The sequence below is a fragment of the Bos mutus genome, chromosome 6 (genome assembly GCF_027580195.1).
Source record: "Bos mutus isolate GX-2022 chromosome 6, NWIPB_WYAK_1.1, whole genome shotgun sequence".
Lineage (NCBI taxonomy): Eukaryota > Metazoa > Chordata > Mammalia > Artiodactyla > Bovidae > Bos > Bos mutus.
The window spans coordinates 116,407,140-116,418,010 of NC_091622.1; the positions used below are offsets into that span (position 1 = coordinate 116,407,140).

Below are 10,871 nucleotides of genomic sequence, written 5' to 3' on the forward strand. Positions count from 1 at the left end.
CTGAGGAATCCGGCGTCCGCCGCGTCCAGCGTGCCCTCGCCCCGGAAACGAAACCTCCTAGTGGGCGTGGACTGGCGTTCTGCCTCCCATTGGCTGTCGACCTCGCGCCCCGCCCCAGCCGCGTGCTGATTGGCCGCGCTCGCCAACCGTCGGTATTTGAATCGGCGGCGGGCAGAGGGGCTCCCGAGCTCCGCACTTCCCACCCTGGGCTCCGCGCGGCGGCCGACAGGTAAGGGGGCGGCGGCGGGGTCCCGGCTCGGGGCTCCGGTCCTGCCTGTAGCCGGGGCTTGGGGCTTTGCCGGCCTGGGTCTGCCTGCCGCGCTGGCGACCCCCCGCCCCCCAACCCAGACCGGGGCCTATACCGCCTCCGACTCCGCCCTCCTCGCGGTCTGGGCCGTTCTCCCGCCGTCCCTCATCCCGCCCGCCCGGCCGCAACCGGGAGCAGAGCAGATGTGCTCCCGCCCCCGCCTCCCGAGACGCCCGGTGATTCCGAGCCTGAGTACACGCGCGCTCGCTGCCCTGCGCCCAGCGCTGGCCTCCCAATCCCCGCCCCTCTGGGTCCAGTCCCGCCTGGACCCATCGCCGACTCCTGCCGCACCTGATTCCGCAGACCCCGCTCACCTTAGGTCCCCAGTCCCTCCCCGCCTCCCCGGCCAGCCCTCCTCAAAGACCCCTCCTTTTAAGCAGAAGCTCTCATTAGTAGAAGCCGAACCCCGGAAGGCTGTCGTCATTGTTCTCCCACCGTCCCCAGGGCAAGGAGGGGGTCTGCCGGAAAGGCGTCCTCTGTGTCTGCTCTCCGTCCTGGGTCCTGCAGCCGTCCAGCCCCCTCCCCTGTTTACCCAGTTGTTCAGGCCAAACCTCACAGTGGCCACCGGCTCGGGCTCATCTTTCGCGTCTCCCCACGCAGTGTGTGAGCCTGATGCCATGAGGGGCTGACCAGGCCACCCCTGGCCCAGTGCCAGAGCCTCTGACTCTCCCCACCCCACCCCTCTTGTCCTCCACAGGCAGCCCCTACCCCCAAAGCCCTTCGAGGTGGCTTGTCACCCTGACCTCACCTCTTTTTAAAGCCACCCTTTCTCCTGCTGCCCCAGCCACCTGGCATCCTCTACCACAGTCCCCAGGGTCCCCAACGCCAGCGAATACCTGTAGTGCCCCCACGAGGCAAATGCCCAGTTCTCTGGTGACTCCTAAATTGGGAATGCCATGGCACTGACCATCATGAGGGCCTCGGGAAGGAGGAATGAGACTTTCCTGGAACCCCCTGGGCCTGACTGGAGGCCCCTGATGGAGACACTCAACTCCCCACAGGTGACTCGACACCTGCTGCTTGTTACCTTCTCCAGCTCCTCCTTGGCCATGCTGCTGGGCCCTATTGCGTTTCTGTTCTCCACAAACTTGGCAGCTGCTCCACCTGATGGAGGGCCCAGGCTTCCTCTGCTGCTTCAGTTTCGTCACAGATCAGCCCTTCTCTGTCTCTGAACTTTTACCCACAAAGTTCAAGTTGTTTCAATCACCTGAGCCTTCCCTCCTGCCCTGTGAGCTGAAGGCTCCTCCGGCTCTTACTCCAGGGAGGTGGCAGCTCCCCCGGAGCAGGATGGGGACTGCCTGAAGTCTGACCCAGCTGTGCGGAAGGGGGGCATCTCCCTGCAGCACCGTGGGATCAGCCCTGTCACTGGCACCTATGAGCGTCCAGACAGCAGAGGGCCACTGCCCCCTCCTGACACCCAACTGTCTGCTTTTCCAGAATGAGTCTGCATCTCTTCAGTGACGAAAACGTCACTGGTGACAAAAGTAGGGAAAATTGCGACTTCCTGTTTTCACCCCCGGAACTTACCGGAAGGGCGTCCGTTCTCCGTCTGTCACAGAAAGAGAATGTGCCGCCGAAGAGCACAGCCAAAACTGTGAAGGTAAGCACGTCAGGCCCCTGTGTTCGCTCTGTTGTGTGTCACGCGGAGGTCGCCCTGCCACCTGCTTTCCTGGCAACTTACTGAGCTGCCCGGGCAGGGCACGGTGCTGCCCGAGGGGTGTCAAAGACTTGAATTATTGAGCAGGTGCCCTCCTCTCTCCCCAACAGGTGACTTTTCAGACACCTCTACGGGACCCACAGACATATAGGATCTTAAGTCCCAGCGTGGGCAGCAAGCTCGAAGCCTGTTTTGTTTTGGGTGACCCCGTTGAATTAGAAAACTGCCATCAAGTCTGTACCCAGAAAGAGAAGTAAGTGTGGGGTGGTTTGATGCACTGCCGTCCGTGGCCTCAGGGACTCAGCAGAAAGCTCTGTTTGCAGAGGGCCACATCCGTTAGGCTTCTGGTCTCTGCTGTGCGTCCTGCGTGGCCCAAAGCACCTCAGAAACCGTTTGTTACTGGAAAAGTGAGTAATGAAACAGAAAAAGTGTAAACTTTACATTCTGCTTCTCTGTTGTGCTCTTGCCAGCAAATTGACATTGGTTTTTGTTCCTCTGACTTCATGAAGTGCCCTGGCGGAATCTCCAAAGAGGGGTGCTCTGTGGCTTTGCTGCTGTGTTAGCACTTCAGGAGTCTCCTATGCTCAGCAGCAAGCCTGGGAGAGGGCTTACAGGCCGGCCTTGCTGCTAAAGGCACAGGAGCTGTCTGTTGTGTGATCCAGTTTGACGAATCAGATTGGAAACACTTGACTTTGACCAGAGGAGCGTCTTGTCTTTGCAGCCTCACCTGGCATTAGGTGTTTGGCTGGATGTGGCTGTCAGCTCAGTGAACGCCCAGGCTTTCCTGCCTCTGTCTAGAGACGGGGACCTGGTGGCGGCTCTTCACCCCAGATTAGGCTGAATTTACCCAGCGAGTGCCCCCAAGGGATCCCCTGAATCCAGAGTGGAAATTCCTCGCACCTGACTCCCCTCTACCCAGGTCTCCTCACTGCTTTTCAGCTTCAGGCTTTTACTTTTCTGTTTGAAATTCAGCTGAATGAGATTAGAGTGACTCAAATACTGTCGTTTTGTCAAAGCCCAAAGAGAGGGAGGCCAGGCTGCTGAGGCGCCAGCTTTGAGCCGCTCTAGCTGCGGGGAGCTGGGGTCCTGCTTCTCCTAAAGGCCGCGGCCTCCACCTGGCCTTTCTCGCTCCAGTGGGGAGCCTGACTTTCCCTGATGACGTGGCGGTGGTCCCCAGCTGGAAGGGGGACGTGGGCTGGTGTGGGGAAGCTCAACTCTGACCGTCATCGGTGAGGTTTCTGCTCTTGTCACCTGGGTCTCCAGGGCCCACCGACACTGACTTGTGGGAATGTTCTTGTGAAAGCGGGTCCCAAGGAGAGCGTCGACAGAACGCTTCTTGTTTTTGTATTTAGTTAATGTTTTCACATGGACTAAAATCCAACTAAAGTCCTAACTGGTTCCTTAGTGTTAACTAAGTTTGTTTTCTGAAAAGTCAACAGTTCACCAAGGAAACAGACACCAAAACGACCCATGGAATTCTCCAGAAGCCAGTACCAGTCAACACCGAGCCCCCCTCAGAGGACATGAGACCAGTCTCTGAAGACCAGCCTCCTGGTGGGCCCCCCTCAGCTCCTCTGGTCAGCCTGGGTCCCTCAAGCTCTTCCCAGATACCAGAGAGTGTTGAAAACCCGGAGGCCTCCCGAGGACCAGCACCCGGCAGCCCTGAGTGTGCCCGGGAAGAGCACGTCCACCCTTGGCCCTCAGAGGAGAGCATGCCCCTCGGCCCCATGGCTCCAGAACAGCCCTCTGGGGTGGTGTCCCAGGACACAGCAGAGGACCCACTCAGCGCTACGGGAGGGGACTCAGAGGGGGTCCCTGGTCCCCCTGCCAGGCCCGCCTCGCCCTGTGGTGCCCCCCCTGGAGAAAAACCCCTCGTGGACCTGCCTGGAGCGGCCCCAGTGGGCTCCATGGGTGCCACCAGCCGCGAGGACACGGCTCTGACCGGCCCTGGAGAGGCTGCGGGGGCCACACACCCCGGTGCTCAGGGGGAGGAGGCCTGTGGCCAGGCCGCCAGCTCTCTGAGGAGCGGTCCTGTCCGGCTGGAGTTCGACTTCTCTGATGCCACCGGCAAAAGGTCGCCCCCACTGCGGAAGCGAGGGAAGGCCCTGGGTCTCAAGCCCCCCTCGAGGAGACCAGAGGCGAGGCCCGGAAAGGCTACCCTGGAGGCGGGCAAGGGTTGCGAGCTCACTCTGCGTGGGTCCGACGGCCCGAGCTGGGACAAGCCAGACGACCCAGACTGTAACCCGGCCGCAGACAGTGGCGAGGCCCGGCCCCTGGAGCACCCGCAGAGCGGCCAGGCCACAGAGGCCTTGTCTCTGAGCCGGTGAGCACGGGCTGGTGGTCCTCCAGGGCAGACGTGAGACCAGAGGTGCCACGTGTCCCCCAGGTGGGGGCCCTGGGGACAGGCGGGGTGCTCGTGTAGTCCAGGAGGGCCGCTGCGCCTCTGGAAGGTCCAGGAATACTCTGGCGCCTCGTCTGCCTCCCGCTGCCCGCTCCCGGGGTGTGCTCGGTGCTGAGCGGGGCCCCAGCCTCCCGGGCTGGCCTCTGTTGCCATTTCCTAGCAACCATAGCATTCACTTATTTTTGCTTTTGCTTGAGTTGAAACGACCTCAGGGCACTTTGCCCACTCCTGAGGAGCGCGATTCTTGTGCAGGCGAGGTTGGGCCGGATGGTTTGTGGGGCCCCCGATGTGGCCCTGAGCCTGGCTTCTAGGGGAGGGGTCGCAGGACCCCGGCAGCTCGGAGCTGGGGGTGGGCTCAGGCCCTGCTGACCCTGTCTCTTCAGGCAGGCGTGCTCAGATGACACACCCGGGACGAGGGCCCCAGCGAGGACCCCAGGAGCGGCGGGCGAGGTATGGGCACAGCCACCACGTCTGCGGGCGCCACGGGCAGAGGGAGGCTGGTGGGGAGGGCACGCCGCTGCCCCTGCTCCCCCACACCCCTCATCTCAGCCAGCCCTGCAGTGATCCCACCTCCCTTTCAGGGGTGGACCACAGGCTCTTTGGGGGGTTCGGCGCCCCTCAGCAGCCCAAGCAGCGAGCCACCGACTGCACCCACCAACCCTACGCCCCCCACCGAGAGGGGGCCGGAGCCCACCCTGGACCTGAACGGGGAGCAGTTCCGGGACCCCGCGGAGGGTATGTGGTTGTCCGTCCTCAGCGCAGGCACCGGAGGCAGCGGGCCGCCGAGCCGGGAGGGCCTGTGTGAACCGAGGCCCCTGGAGAGGAGCCACCCGCCCCCAGAGGCACAGGCTGAGCTGCCCTAGTGCGGCCGGGGCCTTTCAGGGCCAGGAGGGCTCGAGGGTCTCCGTCCCGTGAAGAGCCCAGGCCTGAGGCAGGCAGGGCATGGGCCGAGGGTCTCTGGGGGGCTCTCTGTGGGGTCCTCACCGCACCAGTGGGGCTGGGAGCCAGGAGGAGCCTCCCTCTGCCCCAGGGGCCCTGGCCTCACGGGTCACTTTGTGTCGCGGCGCTCTGCCTCAGGTCAGGGTGAGGCAGGGCTTCTCTCCTGGCCGAGCAGCGTCCCTGCCGTGGATGGTGCCTCGTCTCCTTCCACGGCTGCTCTGGCCGTCAGGAGCGGGCTGCCTGGAGCGCGTGCACTGCTGTCTGTCTCTGGGCGGAGGCTCCTGGGGGCCCAGCCCGGCTCCGTGGGGTCTGAGGTCCAGGGAGTGGTCGCATGGTGGGTTTGCTCCCTCATGTTGAGCAGCGCACGCGCTCCTGACCTTCATCTGCTCAGGTTCTTTGCCTGGTTTTACATCGAACTGTTTTCTTTATTACACTGTACCGATTTCTGATATAATCCAGATAAGAATTGCTCGTCAGGTACATGATTTGCAAAAACTGTCTTCACTTCCTTGATGGTGTCTTCAGAAGCACAGATGTCTACTTTCAAACCCAATTGGTTCTATTGCTGCTTGGGCTTTTGGTGTCAATTTAAAATTTTTGTGGCATCAGTCACCTTTGGGTTTTTTTAAGCAGAGTTCAGATTATCAGATAGTAAAGAACTCTCTCCGTGGTGGTTCTCATCCAGGGTGACCTGGCCCCCAGGGAACATTTCTGTGACACCCCCGAACCCTCTGGCCCCAGGCACCCTGAGCAACCCTGCTCTACAGCAAAAAGTGCTTGGTCCGGGAGCCCGGGGAGGGGTGCTGTGCTGGGCACAGCCAAGCGCCAGGCTGGGGGGCACACGGCTGACCTGGCCTTATCTCACCTGAGGCCCATGGGGGGCGGGCATCCCGTGGCGGGCGGGGGGCGGCTGCTGACGCCCTCTCAGTCCTAGGCGCGGGGGCAGAGTTGGACTACCTGGAGCAGTTCGGGGCGCCCTCGGTGAGTACCCAGCACGGTCGCGGCCCCGCTGCCCGGGAGCAGGCTCTGTGTCCCTGGAGATGGCGTCACCCCAGGCCCATTGCTGCAGCCACTCTTCCCAGGACAGTCCTGCCCCTGGCCCCCAGACCACTTGGCTCAGGCCCCAGAGGCGTCTCCTGTGGGCTGGGCTCCCCCGAGGGATGGGGCACGCACGCTGTGGACACTGCTGACCCTGCCCCCCGCCTCGCAGTTTAAAGAGTCAGCCCTGAGGAAGCAGTCGCTGTACCTCAACTTCGACCCGCTCCTGCAGGACAGTCCCCAGGGGCTGACACCCAGCAGGTACGCCTGGCTGGTGGCAGGGGCGAGGGCGGGGGCTGGGCCCACCTGGGGGCCCAGTTAGTGAGCGGGCATGCTCCCATGTGCCCACAGCAGCGGCAGGCCGCGGGGCCTACCTGTCCCGAGCGCGGGCCCTCTGGCCTCCGAGGAGAGCCCCGGGCTCATGCAGACAGCAGGTGGCTTCTCTCTTGGTCTCCGTGCTCGCAGTGTGGACAGGCCTTCCTCTGGAAGCCCCCCGGAGGCCCAGCTGCTTGACCTGGACTTCCCTGGAGCCCCGGGCATTCCTGTAAGTGCTTCGTCCCCTCTGCTTTAGAGACTCGCTTGTTCTCAGGGCCCAGCTTTCACGTGCTGCGGATCTGCAGGCTTCACAGGGCGGGTGGGGGCCGAGGCGCCGCCTCTGGCTGTGGTGTGAGGAGCCGGGAGGGCGGGGGGCCGCGCGGGGGAGCTCACGGCCCCGCCGGTCTCTCCCGCAGATGCCTGGCCTGGCTCCGTGTGACCTTGGGCCCGGGGCTCCACTGCTGCCTGTGGGGCCGATCGTGGACGTGCTGCAGTACAGCCAGAAGGACCTGGACTCGGCGGTGAGCGCGGGCGGGGCTGGGGGGGTCGGCGTCACAGGCTCCACTCACTGTGCCCAGGCGGTCCGGCAGCCGGGTGTCCTGTTTCCGCCCCCACGTGTGTCACAGAACCCATGGGGGAGGGTCTGCACCGTCCCCGGGGAGCGCCCCCCAGCCTCCTCACTGGGTGAGGACGAGGCCGGGGCGATGTCTAAGGGGGTGGAGGCCTAGGCTGGACCCTGCGGTGCCCAGCACCTCCCACCCCCCTTAAGCCGCCCCGCCCATGTCGGGAGGCGTCCACCAAGTGGGGTGGGAGATGTCAGCACAGGGGGCGGCCCTGGGCCAACGCAGGCGTGTGACCACGCAGGTGGAGGCCACGCAGAAGGAGAACGAGGTGCTGCGGGGCAAGTGCGCGGCGCTGCAGGAGAGGCTCCTGGAGATGGGGTGAGTGCAGCCGCCCTGCCGTGCGCGCGCGTGCACGTGGGACTCGGCTCACGCACCTGCTCTCCTCCCACAGGAAGATCATGGACAGCTTTGAGGGGACTGTCTACCAGGTGATGGGTGAGTGCCAGTCCCCGCCCCGGCATCAGGGGCAGGGGTGGCGAGGCAGCGGGCAGGTTGGGTCCCTTCCTGATGCTGCGGTGTCCACCCTGCTCTGGGGGCTGTGCGTCCCCTGGCGGCCTCTGTGGATGTTGGGCACTAGCCGTGTCCGGGCTGGAAGCCCCGAGTGTGGGACAGGTCTGGGCTTACTGCCAGCTGCCTCGGTTTCTGGGTGGAGCTGGTATTGAGGAGACAGCTGTTTTCTGGGCGTTTGGAGCCCCAAGGGTCTGCCCTGGGAGGTCCCGAGAGAGGCAGACACCCTGACGCCCACCGATCTGAGGTGCTGGTCTCTCCTCCAGAGGAGTCTCAGAAACAGAAGGAGCTCACCAAGGCCGAAATGCAGAAGGTCCTGAAGGAGAAGGCACAGCTGACGGCCGACCTGCACTCCATGGAAAAGTCGTTCTCCGACCTTTTCAAGCGGTTTGAGAAACAGAAGGAGGTGATCGAAGGCTACCGCACGGTGGGTGCTGGGCCAGCCTGGGGCCGGGGGAGGGGCGGGGGCCCTGTAGGAGGAGGAGCTGAGCACAGCCCTGGTACGGAGCCTGGCAAGAGGGAGAGGCAGGCCCGCAGGTGGGGCCAGCCTCAGCCCTGCCTGTGCCTGCACCCTGGGCTCTTGACTTGTCACCTGCAACTGGACACGGGTGCCCGCGAGGCGTCCGTGTGGGCCTGCGTGGAGACTACGGGTCTGTGCTGGTCGCTGCACTGTTCCCCACCGCCAGACGGCAGGGCACCTGGCTGCCAGAGCCCGGGGCTCAGGGAACAGGACAGGCTGTTCCGTGGGCCTGGTGCCTGACCTAGGTTCCCCCACAGTACCTGGACAGAACCCCCGTGGCAGGGCCCTGAGGGGCGGACAGGCCTGGGCTGTCTGCAGGGAAACAGGCGGACTGCTCCACGAACCCCCAAAGAGCTGGGCCTCAGCTCGGGGCTCAGCGTCCATCTTCCTCCCAGAACGAAGAGTCACTGAAGAAGTGTGTCGAGGATTACATAGAGAGGGTGGAGAAGGAGGCCCAGAAGTACCAGGCACTGAAGGCCCAGGCGGAGGAGAAGCTCCGGCAGTGCGTGGGCAGGCGGGGCTGGCAGGGGGTCAGGATGGGGGGCGGGGCCTGGGGGGCAGGAGCCTGGGGGGGTCAGGATGGGGGGCAGGAGCCTGGGGGGGTCTGGCCCTGCCCGTGGCTCAGCCGGGCCCTCTGCTGCTCCAGGGCAAGTGAGGAGATCGCCCAGGTCCGCAGCAAGGCCCAGACTGACGCTCTGGCGCTGCAGGCGGTCCTGAGGAAGGAGCAGATGCGTGTCCACTCCCTGGAGAAGGTGGTGGAACAGAAGGTGGGCGCAGGGTCCCTAGGCCGGAGGGGGCGGGGGCGGGCAGCCCTCACAGCTCGGGAAGCCTCGGGGGCTCCAGGCTCCAAGCACTGTGAGAAATCCAGGGGCGCGGCTCTCCTCCTCAGACTAAAGAGAATGATGAGCTGACCAGGATCTGTGACGACCTCATTTCCAAGATGAAGAGAATCTGACGCGGCAGCCCTGATCTTGCCGTCTTCCCTGTGTGTGTGTGTGTGTGCGCGTGTGTGTGTCTGTCTGTCTGTCTGTCTGTCTAGGTTTTTCTTCTCTATCGACGTCTTTTTTCAATTCGTTTTTAAACTAGGTTGCTTTAGGAAAAAACTAAATAAAGTTTCTCTTAAATCTAAGCAATAGACCTGTCCTGGTCTTCATTAAAGGGGCAGTTTCTGGCTGACCTGACCACAGCCACTGTCCTTTCGATGTCTACAGTATGTCCTTGCCCCACTCCTCGCAGCTGCCCGGCCGGCCACCAGCACCTCCTGGGCGTCGGCTGAGTGGGCCCCAGTCCCCCCGGTCCACCTGGTCAGCCATGTGGTGCTGGGGTGGACGCGATCTGCATCAACCACGGATCTCGCAGACCAGCGCCTTCGTGGAAGAAAGGAGACCACGGCAGCCGCAGCAGGGGTTGGCTATGTGTCCGGGGAGGGCTGCAGGCCCCGCAGTGGGACGCTCATGGGGGTTACCAGCAGTTCCCAGCTGCCGCCCTCCTGGCTGGAAGCCCCCAGTCTCCTGAGACCCAGGAAGACGCCGTGGGTGGAAACACGAGCAGGGGGTCTCCCTGCAGAGCCCTGCCAGACAGACAGACATCCGACGCTCCTGATAGATGAAAGGCTCAGAAGTCAAGTCTCAGTGAGGGCTCAGTCTGCACCCCCAGGGCCAGGGTCCTCCCCAGGAGAGGCTGAGTGCGTCTTTCTCCTGGGCCCCTTCCATGGGGCGGGGGCGGGGCCAGGGGTCCCTGGCCTGGGGGTGGTGAGGGCCAGGCGGCCCCCGGGGGCCTTCTGAACCAAGCAGGCCCAGCCTGCAGGGCAGCGGGACTGTGGAGGGGGTAGGTGGACCGCTGGCTGGACACCAGTCACGGAAGCTTGAGCTCTGGAGCGGTTACTCCTCATGACATGACCTGGGAACCACCAGAGGGCACCCCCAGGGCCTGCACGTCCACCCCGAGCCCAGGGTGCCGTCCTGAGCGGGGGGCCACCAGCACAGGGAGCAGGGGTCCCCAAAGAGAGGCAGCAGGCCCCCCGACACCCTCAGGAGGGCAGGCCTCTGGGGGGCCGCAGTGGCACGCTGGCCGCCACCAGGGGTCGCTGCTGGCCACACGCTGCAGGAGGATGGGAACATGGTGATGCCCGTGCCCCCCACCTCCCCGGGCACCCCTGTGGCCCCCACAGTTGCACAGCACGTCTCTTCTCAGTACTCTCAGAGCGACGGGGACGGGGGGCCGCTCCTTCCAGCCTCAGGCTCCCCCGGGCCTGTACTTGAGTCCTTCCTGTCCAGCCTGCACGCACCCCTGTGGGTCCCCCAACTCCCCCATCCTCAGTAACACCGCCAGCAGGCCTCTCCTGACCTGAGTCACACGCAGCCCTCCTGCGCTCAAGAAGCTGTCTCAGCTCCCACGTCAGGGCCAAGCCGCTGGGTTGGGCCTGCAGGACCCTGGCCCAGGCCGGCTGCTTTCCGCTTAACTCCTGGAGGGGTGTCCTCGGCATCCGAACCCAGCCAGGTGCAGGGCTGCGGGGTCCCGGGGCTCCATCCAGAGTCACCCTGGCCAGCCCCAAAACTGAGCCC

The 10,871-nt window shown here is 64.1% G+C and overlaps 1 protein-coding gene across 1 annotated transcript; it reads left to right on the forward strand.

The window, feature by feature from the left end:
- The first annotated feature begins 5 nt into the window (after positions 1-5).
- TACC3 (transforming acidic coiled-coil containing protein 3) lies at positions 6-9,436 on the forward strand. Its single transcript, XM_070372862.1, has 16 exons — positions 6-229; positions 1,745-1,907; positions 2,075-2,217; positions 3,397-4,287; positions 4,749-4,815; positions 4,947-5,100; positions 6,233-6,285; positions 6,515-6,603; positions 6,694-6,886; positions 7,074-7,178; positions 7,522-7,598; positions 7,672-7,715; positions 8,054-8,214; positions 8,703-8,809; positions 8,954-9,074; positions 9,197-9,436. Exons 2-16 carry the CDS (start codon positions 1,746-1,748, stop codon positions 9,260-9,262), a joined length of 2,433 nt encoding a protein of 810 aa, XP_070228963.1. The 5' UTR covers positions 6-229; position 1,745; the 3' UTR covers positions 9,263-9,436.
- Positions 9,437-10,871: the final 1,435 nt, after the last annotated feature.